The 17,696-nt window shown below is 44.3% G+C and overlaps 2 protein-coding genes across 3 annotated transcripts; one reads left to right on the top strand and one right to left on the bottom strand.

Annotated features, from left to right (window-relative positions):
• The first annotated feature begins 2,428 nt into the window (after positions 1 to 2,428).
• On the top strand, positions 2,429 to 8,979 carry LOC306923728 (leucine-rich repeat-containing G-protein coupled receptor 5-like). Of its 2 annotated transcripts, XM_079502000.1 has the most exons (6): positions 2,469 to 2,492; positions 2,857 to 2,922; positions 4,476 to 4,601; positions 6,417 to 6,574; positions 6,731 to 6,814; positions 6,901 to 8,979. In XM_079502000.1, the coding sequence occupies exons 1-6, from the start codon at positions 2,488 to 2,490 to the stop codon at positions 7,947 to 7,949; spliced, it is 1,488 nt and encodes a 495-aa protein (XP_079358126.1). In that variant the 5' UTR covers positions 2,469 to 2,487; the 3' UTR covers positions 7,950 to 8,979. The 2 variants fall into 2 exon arrangements, with proteins under 2 accessions (XP_079358127.1, XP_079358126.1); XM_079502001.1 differs by lacking the exon at positions 2,857 to 2,922 and having other exon boundaries at positions 2,429 to 2,492.
• A 2,258-nt stretch (positions 8,980 to 11,237) lies between these two features.
• Positions 11,238 to 14,514, bottom strand: LOC306923733 (zinc finger C3H1 domain-containing protein-like). Its single transcript, XM_079502006.1, has 5 exons — positions 14,418 to 14,514; positions 13,653 to 13,754; positions 12,595 to 12,634; positions 12,034 to 12,096; positions 11,238 to 11,847 (listed from the first exon to the last, which is right to left on the bottom strand). The coding sequence occupies exons 1-5, from the start codon at positions 14,444 to 14,446 to the stop codon at positions 11,710 to 11,712; spliced, it is 372 nt and encodes a 123-aa protein (XP_079358132.1). The 5' UTR covers positions 14,447 to 14,514; the 3' UTR covers positions 11,238 to 11,709.
• Between the last annotated feature and the right edge of the window lie 3,182 nt (positions 14,515 to 17,696).

The following is a 17,696-nucleotide window of genomic DNA, read 5'->3' as shown; positions in this document are numbered from 1 at the left end:
GCGACACCCACTAATTTGCATAGCCCACACCCACACAAAGTAGCCGGAACCACACCCTTCATTTGCATAAACCGCTCCCACAAAGTAGGCGGGCAACACCCACTAATTTACATAGCCCACACCCACAAAGTAGCCGGAACCACGCCCTTCATTAGCATAAACCACTCCCACAAAGTAGGCGGGGCGACACCCACTAATTTGCATAAGCGACACCCACTAATTTGCATATCCCACACCCACAAAGTAGCCGGAACCACGCCCTTAATTTGCATAAACTACTCCCACAAACTAGACGGGCGACACCCACTAATTTGCATAAGCGACACCCACTAATTTGCATAGCCCACACCCACAAAGTAGCCGGAACCACGCCCTTAATTTGCATAAACTACTCCCACAAACTAGACGGGCGACACACACTAATTTGCATAAGCGACACCCACTAATTTGCATAAGTGACACCCACTAATTTGCATAGCCCACACCCACAAAGTAGCCGGAACCACACCCTTCATTTGCATAAACCGCTCCCACAAAGTAGGCTGGCAACACCCACTAATTTACATAGCCCACACCCACAAAGTAGCCGGAACCACGCCCTTCATTAGCATAAACCACACCCACTAAGCAGGTGGGACACAGCCCACTAATTTGCATAAGCAAAATGTGAGGTGTGTGTGTATAGTAGTAGTAGTAGTAGTAGTAGTAGTAGTAGTAGTAGTAGTAGTAGAAGTAATACAACATACAAGATGATGCCTGATCTTCTGACATCCATAGTTGGTTGACTGGATGGCGTTGTCCTCACCTGGAGAGAAATGCCCCCGGAAATATGATCCATCCATCCATCCATCCATCCATCCATCCATCCATCCATCCATTTATTTATTTATTTATTTATTTATTTATTTATTTATTTATTTATTTATTCATTCATTCATTCATTCATTCATTCATTCATTCATTCATTCATTCATTCATTCATTCATTCATTCATTCATTAATTCCCCCCGGAAATAAATAAATAAACAAGGATAATCATCCATCCATGTGGACAATTGTTTGACACACATCATGTCATGTCATGTCATGTCTGTCTATAGCAAGAGGTGGGGGGGGGGGGGGGGGGGCACCAAAACATATTAAGGTATCACGGCAGACAGCACTAATATAATAGACAAACGTGAATGGAGCACTGCTGCCAACATAGTACACGCATAGTGGCCATACTGGCATACTCACCATAGCCTGGTCAAGGTTTCCCCCTGGTGGACGTGTCATTTCCAACTAAGGGCTAATAAACTAATAAACTAATAAACTAAGGGCTAATAATATATACTATTCTCTGCCTATCGGGACGTAACTCGGACGGCGCGTCTTAAATACATTTCAATTGTACATTTAGTTGACAAAAAGGTAAAGTGTGATTTATTTTTGATTTATCCTTAGTCCTTAGTCCTTGTCTTGACTTTTGACTTGTTGACTAAAAGATAAAGAGTGATTTATTTTGATTTATCCTCAATCCTTGACTAAAAGGTAAAGAGTGATTTATTTTGATTTATTTCTTTTGGATCCTTAGTCCTTGGACCGAGGACCCGAATCTTGATCTTGACTGCAGACTTGTTGACTGTCTCGAACCAGCATCCGACAGCAGGCACCATAGGAAGCTGCCCAAACCACTGAGCCATCGTGGAATACTCTTAACCATGGATTTGGGGTAATTTTATCTTTTTGTTTTTTTGGAAGGGAAGGGAAAAAAAAGAAAAAGTCTATTTTACCAATGCAAAGAGTGAAATATTGTCATAATGTACGTTGTGTTTGTTTTGGAAAGGAAAAAGGGTTTTAATGTACTTTTTAGTGACGTTAGGGTATCAAGGGTTTGTTTAACAGTACTTGTGAGGACTCTCTCTCTCACACACACACACACACACACACCAGAGACTGGCAGCTGATTGGCTCATTCAGGGTTGCCAGGTTGGTGGCTGTCAGGTTGTCTAATGCCTGCTGCATTGTGTGTGTGTGTGTGTGTGTGTGTGTGTGTGTGTGTGTGTGTGTGTGTGTGTGTGTGTGTGTGTGTGTGTGTGTGTGTGTGTGTGTGTGTGTGTGAACCAGCTACACTGGCATTTAAACACATTCATATTGTAACTGTTGCCACTATAGGTGATATAGTTTGCTTTATTCCTAAAAGGTCATAATTAAGTCACATTTACGTTTAAAACATTATTTCATGTATTTGTGTCAAGTTGTTGTAATGCTTTTATTTTGAAGAGTCAAAGTCATGTTCCGTGTCTCGTTTGGTCTGCTCATGTAAATTGGGTAGGCCTACACAGGTTTTTTGTGTAAGCAATCAAGCCACAAGCAGCAGCAGGGTGCAGCAGCTCCGTTTGCACTGGTCACACAAAGAGACTAAGTTACAAGAGACTGTCATAAGAAAGGTTATAAGGACCTAAGACTGAAGAGATTCCCTTCTTTGTTATTTGCACGCAGCCAATGAGGTATTTGTTGTTTGTTTTATGTCTGTATTTTACTTTGGTGCTGTGCATGTCATGTCGTATTTATGTTAATTGTAACGTGCTTGTTTTATTGTATTGTTTATAGTTTTCACAGTGAATTTGGAGGATCCACAAGTCTTCAAATAAATCAGTTTCAAGGAAACCACTTGTGTCTGTCTGTGCTCGGAGGGAGTTACACATATAATATGACAGCACCACACGTGTACACACAGAGGCATTGCCTAAAACACATTAAAACACTCAAACATTCCAGGTGACTAAATGAAAACTATTCAAGGGACTGAAATGAGTTTGCTGCCAAAAACACAACACTGCATGATGTCTCCTCCGTTCTTTATTTCCCCAGAGAGCAGACACGGTCCCCACAGGACAGGTCAGGTCAAAGGTCATTCCGACTGACTGACAGTCAGAGGTCAGACACTCAGCGAGTCACGTTGATTGATTCATTTACAAACACAAGTTGTGTGTGTAACGTTTTGGTACGCTTGTAATCTTACTTTAGATTAGAACACAGGACGCTCTGACCAACGCTTGCGGGGGATACATAACAACTGACTGGTTTATTGAAGTGTGCCAATCAACCACAACTCACACATACCGGCATGCGCATGCGCACAACAGACTTGGCATAATGGCATATGTAGTCCTATTAGTTTGACACATTAGTAGTTCACTTTACATGACACCTCCCCTCTTAAGTAAAGAAATCCCAAAGTCTTTTACAAAGGCAATATCACCAATCAAAAACCTCAGCTTAACTTTTTCTTTCAATTACAAAACCATATGCATCAAGGATGTTCAGGTGGGGGTGAAGAGGCCGGAGGTCAAGAGGTCAACACAATTATACTGTCAGTCTTTTGGGTTTTATTAACCCATTCTGGATGGGAACCCTTTTTGGTGCATTATGTTATACTTTAGAAAAAATAGCAGACCCGCAAGCGGTGGCGCGCTACGAGCTTGTAGGTCTGCTATTTTGGGGGCCACTGTCTGTCTGTCTGTCTGTCTGTCTGTCTAAAATAGCAGACCTACAAGCTCGTAGCGCGGCACTTGTAGGTCTGCTATTTTTGGGGGCCTCTGTCTGTCTGTCTGTCTAACAATCTGTCTTGTCTGTCTGTCTGTCTGTCTAAAATAGCAGACCTACAAGCTCGTAGCGCGGCACCGAGTGCCGCGCTACAAGCTTGTAGGTCTGCTATTTTGGGGGCCACTGTCGGTCTGTCTGTCTGTCTGTCTAACAATCTGTCTTGTCTGTCTGTCTGTCTGTCCGTCTAAAATAGCAGACCTACAAGTTCATAGCGCGGCACTCGGTGCCGCGCTATGAGCTTGACCTACTGTAGCTTCCTGGAGATGAAGGCACTCAGGTCACTGTTGAGTGACCTGAGGAATACATTGTTTTTTATTATAGAAATGTACTCAAAGTGTGCTTACTGTATGCGTACAGTAGGGGCAGTGTCAGGGAAGCCTCTAAGTGCATGGAGCAGCAGAGAGAATCGAATGCTCATGGAATATACTTCCAAAGCCGTATATAACGTAGTAATTAGTTAGTATGAGAACTTTGCCTAAACCTTGTATCTTCTCCTTTTCTTTTCATGAATAAACCATATCTTTTATTTTACATTACACAATAACAGTAATAATTGTATTACTAAATATGAAAAGTGGAACAGTGAGTCTGTACAGTGTGCAGTACACTATGCAAACTATTGTAATTAGACTGTTAGTTAAGCTGTGTGAATCGTGCGATGTCGTGTGTGTGTGTGTGCGAGCATGTGTGTGTGTGTGCGTGCGTGTGGGAAAGTATTGCAATGACCAATGAGTCTCAAATGAGTGTAGAGGGCGCTGAAGGAACTATAGTCTTGTTTATGTATGGAATGATTTGGATGATTCATGTAAAAACTAAAAAGTGAACAACTTGGTAAGACGATGCATTTGAATCCCCCCCCCCAACCTCACCTCTCTCACCTTCAGTGACCTCACCGCCAACCGGCTGTCTTCCTTCTCCCTGGAGGGTCTTCATGGACTCACCCACTTGAAGCTGTCTGGGAACCTTCAGCTCAGAGACAATCTCCCCCTGCACCTCCTGCCCAGGCTCAGGTACTGTAGAACCTTCAGCTCAGAGACCCTCCCCCCCTGCACCTCCTGCCCAGGCTCAGGTACTGTAGAGCCTTCAGCTCAGAGACCCTCCCCCCCTGCACCTCCTGCCCAGGCTCAGGTACTGTAGAACCTTCAGCTCAGAGACCCTCCCCCCTGCACCTCCTGCCCAGGCTCAGGTACTGTAGAGCCTTCACCTCAGAGACCCTCTCCCCCTGCACCTCCTGCCCAGGCTCAGGTACTGTAGAACCTTCATCTCAGAGACCCTCCCCCCCTGCACCTCCTGCCCAGGCTCAGGTACTGTAGAGGCTTCAGCTCAGAGACCCTCCCCCCCCCCCTGCACCTCCTGCCCAGGCTCAGGTATAGGAGCCTTCAGCTCAGAGACCCTCTCCCCCTGCACCTCCTGCCCAGGCTCAGGTACTGTAGAGCCTTCAGCTCAGAGACCCTCCCCTCCTGCCCAGGCTCAGGTACTGTAGAAACTTCAGCTAAGAGACCCTCTCCCCCTGCACCTCCTGCCCAGCCTCAGGTATAGGAGCCTTCAGCTCAGAGACCCTCTCCCCCTGCACCTCCTGCCCAGGCTCAGGTACTGTAGAGCCTTCAGCTCAGAGACCCTCCCCTCCTGCCCAGGCTCAGGTACTGTAGAACCTTCAGCTCAGAGACCCTCTCCCCCTGCACCTCCTGCCCAGGCTCAGGTATAGGAGCCTTCAGCTCAGAGACCCTCTCCCCCTGCACCTCCTGCCCAGGCTCAGGTACTGTAGGGCAGTTGTTGCCGAAACGTTTCAGCCCGTGAGCCAAACAAATAAATGACCAAACTAAAGTGAAAATAATTTTCACTAACCAAACTAGTGAAAATAGAGGGTATGCACATGCATAAAGTGAATGGCAAATCGAATGACAAAGTGAGTGACAAAAAGTGAGTTTAATGTCGTTTAACGTCGTCTAATGCAATCAAATACAACTTTTCTGTTTGGGTGTATTGGCTGTCAAGGCCAGAAAGTAGTTTTTTGTCACTCAGTAGGCATTCCCGCTTAACTTCCGGGTTTGATGATGTCACACGCATACCCTCTATAGCAGATCTACAAGCTCACAACGCTTCACGCCGCGTTGTGAGGTTGTAGATCGGCTACTTAAACACTTGTTTTCTAGTGACCAGCTCCGTTCCCTCCCAACTCCAAATAAGAAATACAGATCCTTAGGCTATAAGGCCTCCCTGAATACGAGCCCTTATAGACTCCTCTGACGGTTCCCTACAAATATAGGAGATATCAGTTACACACACCATAACATTCCCGTTTTAAACATTCTACTCTAATGTTAAAGGACTACTTCACCACTTTTCCAACCTATCTTCATATAATAGGTCCTCACTAATAATCGTGAAAAAATTGCGCAATTTCTTTCTACTCGGTCTGTGTCTCAGAGGAGGGCTGTGGGCACTTCAGAAACCGTCCTCCAGTGACATCATCGATGGGGAATAAAAGCTAATAGAAACTGCAGGCTTTCTAGTCCTTAAAAGTTGCAATGCGAAAATGGAAGCCATCGTTCTCACGATAATGAAAATCTAAACATTTTTGTAAAAAAAAATCTTGTTTAAAAAAATATCTGCCTAATGATGATGTCACTGGAGGACGGTTTCTAAACTACCCACAGCCCTCCTATGAGACACAAACTGAGTAGAAAACAATTGTGCCATTTTATCATGATTATTAGTGAGGACCTATTATATGAAGATAGGTTGAAAAGTGGTCCTTTAATACTTTGCTGTGTAGCATACTGTCTGTGGAGTGATGAATGACTCATTTGGTGTACCATATGCAGGGTAGCGGAGCTGCCCTTTGCCTACCAGTGCTGTGTGTTTGCACCCTGCTGGGCCAAGTCAAGGAGCCCCTTCTCCCCCTGGAACCTTGGAAGTGTTGACGACAACAGCAAGCCAAGTCTGAATCAACAAGAGAGTTATGACGACGTAACCTTCCAGGGTGAGTCAAAACCTTTTTGAGGGGCACTATAGTGAAAAGCCCCTCCTATATACAGCTTTTCGTCCCGTCACGTCTCACATTTGCCAATGTTTGCGTTTACACAAACCCGGAAAGCTGGCCATAAAAATTAATCTATATTGCGCTATTTTCTTATAGAATATGGCAGTCCAGACGACTTGGCAATGGAACCAAGTGTAGATGCTACAGAACATGCTGCTGTTCGCTGTTCTCCTGTCCCTGGTGAGTATATGTTTTTCCACCTCCACTATTTAAATAAGGGACAGCAACAAAAACAAAATCTCATCACATTTTGTCTCCATCTCTAGGTCCATTCCATCCGTGCCAGAGCTCGCTTGCTACCTACTGGTATCAGTTTGTCATCTGGCTCATCATCGTCCTCTCCGTCACTTTCAATTTCCTGGTGCTGTTCTCGATCTTCTGCTCTGCATCGAGACCCGCCCCCATCCAGCATCTCCTGGGCGTCCTACACTGGGTCCACTTCATCACGGGACTCTCGAGTGGCACTCTGGCCGTGGTAGACGTTCTGACCGTGGCGGACCGTGGCAGCGGGTGTCCGTGGTGGGAGTTGGAAGCGCGTCCGTGGACCACAAGCGTCCTGTTCGCGCTCTCCTCCGAAGCCGGGGTCCTCCTCATGACGGCCGTCGTCTTCGAGCAGATGCGACGCAGCGATGAGCCCAAGGCGGCGCCCGGCAGGAATCTACTGCTGGGGCAAAGAAGGGGCGTTCAGGTTGTAGCGGCGGTCTGTTGTACCCTGGCGCTGTGCGCCGCCGCTAGTCCCTTCCTGTTCAGAGCTGATGAACACAGTCTCACTTCCATCTGCATGGCCGTCTCTCATCATAACCACTCCATCTGTTGGGGTTACGACTCCACGCTGTTATCACTCAACTTCCTCTGTTACCTGTTGATGACGGTCACGCACTGTTGTGTGAACCAGCAGCAGCCCGGGGGTGAAAAGATGACCTTAAAGCCGAATAGAGTCCACCAGGTTTGTGCCACCAGCATGACCAAAACGGTGACCGCCGTCCTCCTTTCCAATTGCCTGCTTTGCTTCTCCGCAACTCTCCTCGCCTTCACGCTTCATCATCATCAGCATCCTTTCCTAGTCGTCTCCAGCCCAGAGTTTGTCAGGTTCACAGCGTTGCTGACCGTGTGCCTGCCCGCCTGTCTGGACCCTCTGCTCTACATGTTCCTCAGTGTGCGTTTCAGAGAGGATCTCGGCGGCTTTCTTCCGTGGACTTCACACAGAACACACAGATCCCGCCACGGCAGCCACGACGTCGCGTCCGTCGACTCGGAGGGTCCAGAGACGCGGTCGTGTACGACGTCGACGCAGGACCTTGTAGTCCCCGTTTGATGGTGGAAGAAGTCGACCGTGTCGTTCTGGCTGAGTCTGAGTTTTACAGAATCCAACATGTTCTCGCTTAAATTGCTTTTTGATACACACCAATGACTCTACAAAAAGTTAGCAGTACCTTGTGTTTATTTTCCCCATTTTTAGTTTTGTTTACCATTCAATATTTATGCTCACTTCTTATAATACATGTTAATCATTTTCATACATTTTATATGAAATGCACTGTTCCAATTTTTCTTTTACTAGTTCTTACTGACCCTTTTTATTTACACCTTACGGCATACATGGGAAACTGGCGGCCCGGGGGCCACATGCGGCCCCCCACCATCACTTAATGCGGCCCGCAGGTTAATGACACATTATTGATTACAATTGAATTACTTCAGTCTATATGTAGCTTTAATGACTAGTAATAAAATGTCATTGTCTTTTTATATCCAATATATTTGTATTTAGTTCATAAAGTTAACTATAACTAAATGCATTTGAAATTATATAAAATGGTTACTTTTTAGGATTCCAATTCAAAAATAGCAAAACATTCAGTATTTCTATTAAAATAGCAAAAATTGCCGATCTACAAGCTCAAAACACATCGCAGTGCGACGCGTTTTGAGCTTGTAGATCGGCTATTTTTTGCTATGACAGTGATATGCAACGTGGCCCTCTGGAATGAGATTGGGAATATAGTGGCCCTCTCCATTGTCAAAGTTGCCCACCCCTGCCTTACGGTAATTGTAACTTTGTGGCTTGCTGCTTGTCAGATTGTTTTTATACGGGTCTGTGAAGCACTTCTAAACATTGTTTTGTGCTATACAAATTAAATGTATTAATATTACCATGTAATGAAGGCACCATGAGCTGACTATCAAACAGCCATTGATTGGACACGCTCGGTCAGGTGGTCAATTTTAGGGCTAAAAAGTGACCCCTGTGTAGTGTTCCTCTGTGACCACATTACATTATATTCAAATTCTTTATTTATGAAAGATGATTGTGTTTGATTTCAAATAAAATGTCTCACATTATTGCTTTTAGCTGTATCGTTCATTCCATGATACAAAATGGATTAACTCATTAAAACCGGGAAAGCATGTGTCATTTCAAGCTATACTGTATATATATATTTTTTACCTTTTTCAAAAATCTTGAACGTGTTGAAAAAATCACACCCGTGTGAACTGAGTGGTGCAAATCCCCCCCCCTCTCTCTCATTAGCAGGCAACAGTGCAGCACTATCTCTCTCTCTCTCCGTTTCTGGCACAACAGCGCCACTTTTGGTACTGGTGCTCATAGTCAGTCACACAGGTCACATAGATAGGTTAACACGGACATTGCTGTTCCTTGGAGTGGTTGCACCACTCAAAAATGTTGAACATTTTCAGATGGGGGTCTGTGGTCAAATACATAGCATTTTAGGGGTCATTGGCACAAAAAGAGGTTTTAATGGATTAAAGGAATGCGAGGACCAGCGTAGTTCCTGAATACATGTGTACTTGGTGGCATTATTGATGCCCACATGGCTTTATTGATGCCCACATGGCTTTATTGATGCCCACTTGATGCCCACATGGCTTTATTGATGCCCACATGGCTTTATTGATGCCCACATGGCTTTATTGATGCCCACTTGATGCCCACATGGCTTTATTGATGCCCACTTGATGCCCACATGGCTTTATTGATGCCCACATGGCTTTATTGATGCCCACATGGCTTTATTGATGCCCACTTGATGCCCACATGGCTTTATTGATGCCCACATGGCTTTATTGATGCCCACTTGATGCCCACATGGCTTTATTGATGTCCACTTGGCGTTATTGAAGCCCACATCCCATCCGAGTGGCATTGTATCCTTATGCCATTAATGTACTGAAATGCACACGTTGCATTTGGGTCAAGTGGTCTCTCTCGGGGGGCATACAGTACGTTTGTACGACATACCAGGGGTCTGACATGCGTTAAGATGCATGCGTGGCCTGCAGTTAAGACTCACTGGGCCTCCGCGTGCGGTTAGGATTAGGGTAGGGTGTCGGACTGTTGGTACGACAGACAGTTAAGACTCACTGGGCCTCCGCGTGCGGTTAGGATTAGGGTAGGGTGTCGGGTACGACAGACCAATAAGATATGCACCATTTCCCTTTCACAGACTCCCACATTTGCAGTGTCATTTTTTCAGAATATTCTTGTTTAGTCCTAGTCTTTTGAATAACACACCATTTAGTCTTAGTCCCACTTAGTCTTCTGAAATGGTTTAGTCGTCGTCTAGTCAACTAAATACCAAAATCTTAATCTTTTAATTTTAGTCTTAATGCAATGTTAATTTTGCTAGAAAAGACTTAGTCTTTTGAACAACCCATCATGTAGTCTTAGTCCTATTTAGTCTTCTGAAATGGTTTAGTCTTAGTCGACTACATATCAAAAACCTTAGTCGACTTAGTCTTGTTTAGTCTTAGTCGACTAAATATCAAAAACCTTAGTCGACTAAATATCAAAAACCTTAGTCGACTTAGTCTTGTCTTAAGTCAATAAAATGAACACTGCACGCCCGTCGACTGACTAGAACCCCATGCACCCACACCGCCAAACAAAGTAACTTCACAGACAATAAAAAAAACCACAAAAACAGAAGTCTTTTCATTAGAGCATAATTTAATATAAACATTTTTTAATACAACATACAAAATAAAAGTTTGAAGGACTTTTAAATTTTGCCCTGTCCTCGTTCGTTAACTTAATAATATATACTCAAAAAAAAATAAAAAATAAAGATTGCACAGGAAAGCATGTACTGTATAAAGCTACAGGCTGCTGACTATCTTTGTCCTGGTATATTATTAATATTAATAATGAGTTTAAAGGGCCTTCCCCGTTGATCGGCTGGCCTGAAGGTATCATCACAGCGTTCTTCAGCAGTCTCTGTGGCAGTCTCAAAAAAGTATTGGCAAACAAACGAACGAACGGGGCCAAATAGAATACTGGGCAGGTTCAGCCATGTTCCACATGGACTGTGATTTTCAAACAGTTTTTTTTTTTTTTGATGATTGTTTAAATTTCTTTTTGATCACTTTTTTTTTATAAACAAAATGAAACAATCTCTTCCTTTTTGTGTGAAAAACAAAAACAAAAATAGATATTATTGTACAAGTTCTTTGCAGCAGCATCACTACAGGGGAAACTGTCCTTTAAAAACACGAGATATGTTTAAGCGACACCACAGTGACAATCATAGTCCGTTCCAAATGCCAAACCCCAGGTAAACAAGGGGGGGGGGGGGGGGGAGGATATCAAAAATAAAAAGGTGACGGTACAAACAAAAAGAGGGAGAACATGTAAATTAAAACAGAGGGGGGGGGGGGGATTAAAAAGGTAAGACTTAATGTCACTGAGCAGAGGATCTATACTTACGTACACCACGATGTTAAGGATGATATAAGCGGGGCGCCCCCCCAACACATTTTGTGGTCATTTGAGGAGAGGTGGGTCATTGGCGGCTTCCGTTGACGACTGTTCCTTGATTCCTGGCGCCGCCTGGCGGCCGCTACAGGGAGGTGCAGGAGTAGTGCAGGCAACCAACCAACCAACCGAGCCTTCACGTCAAGTTTCCCTGGCTTACCTAGGCAGTGGCGGCAGTTTGATTTCGTCTGGTCTGATTGGATAAATCTAGTTCCAAACTAGCGCTTCTTTTACTTCTCGTTGGAGAAAAATGGGCACGCACTGAGGGTTGTGTGTGTGTGTGTGTGTGCTGTAGTGTGTGTCAGGAATCCTCGCCCTGAACTCTGCCGGGGCCTAAATTTAGGGTCTCACTTAGACTCACTCCCACCTCTCGGGCCTTGTCAACAAGCTTCCTCAGTCTATCCGTTTTACCTCCCTCCGCAGCTTCAAACAGCAGGCACTGGAAAGGAGGGAAGAGACAGGGGGAGCGAGGGGAGAGGGTGTCAGAGGAGTTAGGGAAGGAGGGAGGGGAAAGGAGGGGGAGGGGAGGAAGGGTAGCAGGTGAACATAAGTGTAATACCGCTCAAGGTGCAACAAATTGTGTTGTGTTTGAGTATGTGATATGTGTTTTTTTGTGGGAAATTACATCTTTCCATATGGTGGCACACAGTGGAAGACTTTGGAGAGCTTGCCGATACAGATTTCGGACCTATAAGAAAATAACAAAAAGGCGGGGGAGGGGGGGAAAAGAAAAAGAAAAAAAAAAGAAGACCACCAAACGCAGGGATGGTGGTGTCAGTTAAAAGGACGAGGACAAAAAAAAACAACACACACACACAAGAACAAAAAGGGATCAAGTCAGAGATTGCTTTTTGCTTCCTAGAGAAAAAGCGACCTGAGCCACACATCACGAAATCACAAAAGCAAAAAAATGTTTCAAACTGTGACACTCTAAAAGAACAGCATACATTACAACCCGTTTGTTTTGTGTGACAAATAACCCTGCAGGGGAAGAAATGAGATTCAACAACATCAAAATGGCCAGAACAGTTAAGTCAGACAAGGGAAGACTTACTGACTGACTGGAAGAAAAGGCAAGCACAAGGTTAGGATGTCAATTCGTCAATTCATTATTTTTTGTCATTATTTGATTCTCAGTGATTCTTACCCCGGATCCCCCCCACCCCCCCCTCCATCACTAACTCACCTCTGATGGCTCCTTTAGCTCCCTCTCCACAGCTATTGCTCTGCCGAGAAATGCAGCAGAAAGGCTTGTGAGATTCACGGCAGGACAACTCCCTAAACTCTCTTAACACATTATGTGCCCTTTTAAATCTTTCAAAATGGCGACCCAGGGTGCCCACTTTTTAGAACCCCTTTTTGACATTTTTTTTTAATAAAAAAACAAAACCACAGACGTCCTGGGCACTACATGCGGTAATTCACAGGACGTCTGTGGACGTCTTGGGCACAAAATGTGTTAAAAGACAGTAATGGCTAGCAAGCAAGGAGAGGAAACTAATTTTTTCGCTTTGCTTGTCACCAGGTTTGCTGTTTTTTCTTTTTATCACAGAACCTCTGAATGGTGGTTGCTTAACACACCCTTTCAAAATAGTGACCCAGGGTGCCCAATGTTATTTTTGTCTTTTTTTTTTTTTAAGATGTCCAGACGTCCTGGGCACCGCATAGCGGTAATTCCCAGGACACAGGAAGTGGTAAGCTGCCCAAAGAGGCTTACAGTTGGAGGCCATCGATATTGTCCTTTTCTTTTTGCTGAGGTTTGCGTGATCTGCGCAAAACCCCTTTTGGTGTTTTAAACATTATGTTATAATTTAGCTATTGAAAAATAGCACATCTACAAGCTCATAGCGCGCCACCGAGTGGCAGGTCTGCTATTTTTGAAAAATCGTGAAAATATTCAGAAGGATTTTTTTTTAATTTTGAGGTCAGGCCTAAATGGGTCAAATGATAAGGGACAATATCGGTGGCACCCAACTGTATATTGAGGACAAACTTTTATCAGCGTATGCCTGCCTTGTGGCTGGTGTTAGTTTCCCATCCTGGCTAGAGCTAACAAACTGACCAGCAGCAATTTATAAACCCTCAATGTGAGATCATTACTATTTATATTTTTTTACAAAGACATTATTTCAGGTCCGATACGTTTCTCTCTGAATCAATCATTTCCTCATGCTTTTTCTTTTCTTTTCTTTTTCTTTTTTTCTTTTACATTTCTGAGCAGCGAGGAGAGATCTTGGGACTTACATTTTCCAGGAAGCCAGACATTTTGGAATACTACTGCTCAACATTCTGGCCTGGAATTTCAGGTGTTCAATGTTGCCGTCCTGCCATTCATGGTGCAGCAACCTGTACAGTGACAAAGCAACACTAACCGTCTGTCAACAGCATGGAACTAGAAACCCCACAAACTTGGCCTCCGATCAGTGCGCGGCAGACTTATTCTCGACACACAGAAGCCTCAAACATAACCGGTACATCCAACAGCCTTTAACTTAGTTTAGACTAGTCATTGGTTAGACATAAGGTTGGTGAGGGGTGCGTTAAAACGACCGGATTAGAGTTGGTGAGGGGTGCGTTAAAACGACCGGATTAAGGTTGGTGAGGGGTGCGTTAAGGGTTGGGAGAGGGTTTAGGTGTGCTGCCCCGTGGGAGGTTGACAGTTTTTGGTTTAGACTAGTCATTGGTTAGACCAGTCATTAGTCCTACAACTACAACCTATACCTCCCACGGGGCAGCACACCTAAACCTAACCTTAACCCATGTCTAACCAATGACTAGTCTAAACTAAGTATGCACCCCAATATGACCTCGTGCACATGTTCATTCCAGAGGCAAAATACTCCTCTAGAATCTAGTCTAGATACCCTGCACTAACACACCAATGAAGCTACAACCATTTAAGTTACCACAGAAAGACCAGTGATAAGTCATCCCCCAATAGGCTGAAGGTGTGCTCCACTCATGCTAGGCATGCATGTGCAGGGTGGCGATGACAGTGGTGAACGGTACCTTAGGCCCAGCTCGGTGTTGTTGGGCATGGAGTATCTCAGTCTCTCCAGGACCACGGCATGCTGGGACTTGTGCAGGCAGCTTAAATAGTGGGTGACCACCTGAAGAAGGGGCCGACGCAGAAGCAGAGCATTAGCAGTGCTTTGGGAGGCCAATCACACAGAGATGCAGCGTGCAGTGTTGTTCCCACATATTTGTTTTACCAATGAATTTCCAAAACCTTTCCAAAAACCAGTCCAGAATATTAAACCCAATTTCCAGGCTTATAACAATCATTCAGCGCAATAAAAAGTCTCTTAGGTTAATATGTGGTGTATTATGAATCATAACATAGGCATAACTACATGGTTAGTCACAATTGTACATATAACTCTAAACTTCTGCAAGCCTGATCCATGATCCAGTGTCTCACCAAAGTAACTGACTAAAACGGTCTAAAGGCTATCTGTGGGTAGGGTCAGCGACCACAGCCTTGCCTTACGGCAGCTGTAGAAATACCTAGGCTATTCAGGAAGACCACCTGGGGCTTCCTGGTTGACCTGGGCCAATCTTTATTAGGCATTCTATTATTATAGTGCCTGTCACAGATGGGGGTCTTTGACTTAACTGACACACACACACACACACACACACACACACACACACACACACACACACACACACACACACACACACACACAGTGACACCCACATGTTAGAATTGTATAAGATGGGACACAGAAGAGTTGGGAGGGGAAGGTTGGTTGGTTGGTTGGAGTGGGAGAACGGAGGACAGGCTTGGCCTGGCCTGAGAATGCTGTATGGAACTGATGGAAAGATGACTTGCTGCTTGTAACTTGATGTAACTATGGGAGCTGCCTTGATTGAATAAAGAAGGACTTTGCCTGGATATCGCGACTCACTTCATGCTATATTAAGGAAAATAAGGTTATAATCCACAGACCTGTTTAAGGATAGATTCCACAAGTGGCGCCCGGCGTGGTCTTGATGACGTGGAGGGATATTCTACGGCACGGAAACCGAACCTGCGAAGGATCTGTGGATTTCCCTAAATTTTTCTTTTTTTTTGGAGTGAGTTCTGCGACCCCAAGACTGACAATGATGCTGAGACGAGTCTGTTGTTGAGGCCTGGTGTTACGTGAGGACTGAGGAGTGAGCTTCTGTTAGGGAGTTTAGGGGTTTGAGTTGAGCGATAGTGTGTGCATGGTACAGTATGATTGTGGGCGTATGTGCTTTGTCTGTCTGTTTGTGTCTGTGGGTCTATGTTCATATTATGTGTTAGGGCTGGTCGGTCATCATTGAGCTGTGATTGAATGCCAAATAGTTCTCGCTTTAGTCCATTTGTTGCTATTTTAATTGTGCGGTCACTGGTAATTTTGGTTATCATGGCTGTATAAATTGTTTTTTGGGGGTGATTTGGCATTTATTCTTGGTTCACCGGTGCTCTCCTGGTTTACGGTAAAGAGGGACAGTGTCTGTGTGTTTCTCTTCTGGGGACACACACGCTGGGGGGTCTTCCTTTGTCTCAGGGCATGGTAGTGGGGAGAATTTTACTTTTTGTTTGGGTGGTTTAATTTGGGCTGGCTTCTGGTATAATTTTTTTTTCTTTTGGGTATTTCTGAAACGTGTGAAACATGTTTCAGAGGGGGGAGGAATATAGATATTAAATTGGGGATTTAATTCAGGTTAAATTGGGTTTAATTTGGGGTTCAAGCTTAATTTAGAGTTTAGTATGAGAATACATTTCTCATTGTAAATCATCACAGTTAGGATATTTCATTTATCCTTTGTAAAATTAGATAGGTTCATTTGGATTGTTAAGCCTAAAAGTTTTTATTTTAGTCAAAATATATATATAGTCTGTATAAGTAAGTTGACCTTAGGAACAAAACTACAGCCTATTGCTTAGATGTAAATGGGTGATTGAGTGCATTTGACGTGCTGGTGTCAAGTCACTGAGATGATCAAGGGGGGTCTCTTCCCTAAGTCAGTGAGCTGCTAGTCTAAAAAAAATATATATAGAGGCATTTCTATGTTTATTTTTATGTGTAGTTTGTCTCTCATTTCTTTATGTTACACTGTCCTGTGTGGATGGTGTGAGAGAGAAAGTATTACATGTTTTTACATGAGTTTGTAGACTATCTACTCATTCTTTGGGGCTAGTATGCAAATGAGTATGCGTGTCTGTGACTGTGTGAGGTGAGAGGAGACTGCAGTCAGAGTACAGAGTGTATCACCCAGAATTTATGACAGTGAGTGAGATTATCTACAATTTAGTAGTTATGGCCGCAGAGGGTACTCCAGTGCACATTGTGCAAAACAAATACTCATCTAAGAATATTTCCAGAATTTCAGAAAAATGGCATCAGCGTTGGCCTGACAGGCCATGGCCAAAAGGGGGCTCTTTCGATGTAGAAGTCCTTAGAATTATGAAGACTATTGTGTGTGCGTACAGAACAGATCAGACGACAAAAGAGAGAGTAAGGAAAAGGCAAGAAGAACTATCAGTTTTAGACTTGTTTTGTAAAGAAGGTCGAAGACGAAGATTGAAGATTCAAGTAAAAATAGGTCGACAGCTGAGAACGAGTCATATTGACAGTGAGGACATGAGCAGGAAATTGTTCGTACCATTGTCTCCTGTGTCAGTACTGCCCGATGAGAAGATTTCCGCTGATTGCAGCACAGACAACCAGTGCATTGACACTGAGGATCACAGCAACAACTCAGCACAGACTGAGGTGGACAACAGGGACGTGAGAACATCTGAGCAGTTAAAACCTGGGCTACAAGCAGACTGTATTAAAGAGGAGCTGGGATCGGTCCGGCGCCTGAAAATGGACTTGATCAGTGAATTGACTGTGTCGACGAGGGCACACAGACATTTTCTGCGTATGATTGAGACGCAGTTGAATGAACTTTCAGTGAGGGAGAAACAGTTGATCGGTGATCTCAGTGACAAGGCTGCGCACAGCCACAGAGACAGTTCACGTGGAGGTGATGACGTCTACAGAAGGGCAGCCCGCCCTGGCGCGGACATGAACATTGACTCTGATTCTGACTCTCTTTCTGATTCTGACCCTGACGAGAAGGTTAGGCCTACACAGACCGACCGGAGGAAAAGGATTCAAAGTCATGAGAGGACAAGTGGGAGTAAGAGGACGAGGAAAGAGGACTTCAACGAAAGCGAACAAGAGGAGGTGATGATTGCGCCCATTAAAATACTGCCTGTGGTTGTCCGAGGACAGAATCTTGACTACAGACCATGGTCTAATATGGACA

This window comes from Electrona antarctica (genome assembly GCF_951216825.1).
Source record: "Electrona antarctica genome assembly, chromosome: 5".
NCBI lineage: Eukaryota > Metazoa > Chordata > Actinopteri > Myctophiformes > Myctophidae > Electrona > Electrona antarctica.
The sequence above is the reverse complement of the archived record's forward strand: the minus strand, read 5'-3'. Positions and strand labels throughout refer to the sequence as shown.

Bases quoted from the DNA above. Each gene is read 5' to 3' on its own strand.
- LOC306923733 (XM_079502006.1), bottom strand. From the start codon at position 14,446: ATGCCCAACAACACCGAGCTGGGCCTAAG. The intron at 13,755-14,417 runs GTACCGTTCACC...GTCACTGTACAG, and splicing joins AACACCGAGCTGGGCCTAAG to GTTGCTGCACCATGAATGGC. The intron at 12,097-12,594 runs GTGAGTTAGTGA...ATTTTCTTATAG, and splicing joins AGCTAAAGGAGCCATCAGAG to GTCCGAAATCTGTATCGGCA.
- LOC306923728 (XM_079502000.1), top strand. The intron at 2,923-4,475 runs GTCAGACACTCA...TCTCACCTTCAG, and splicing joins CGACTGACTGACAGTCAGAG to TGACCTCACCGCCAACCGGC. The intron at 6,575-6,730 runs GTGAGTCAAAAC...ATTTTCTTATAG, and splicing joins TGACGACGTAACCTTCCAGG to AATATGGCAGTCCAGACGAC.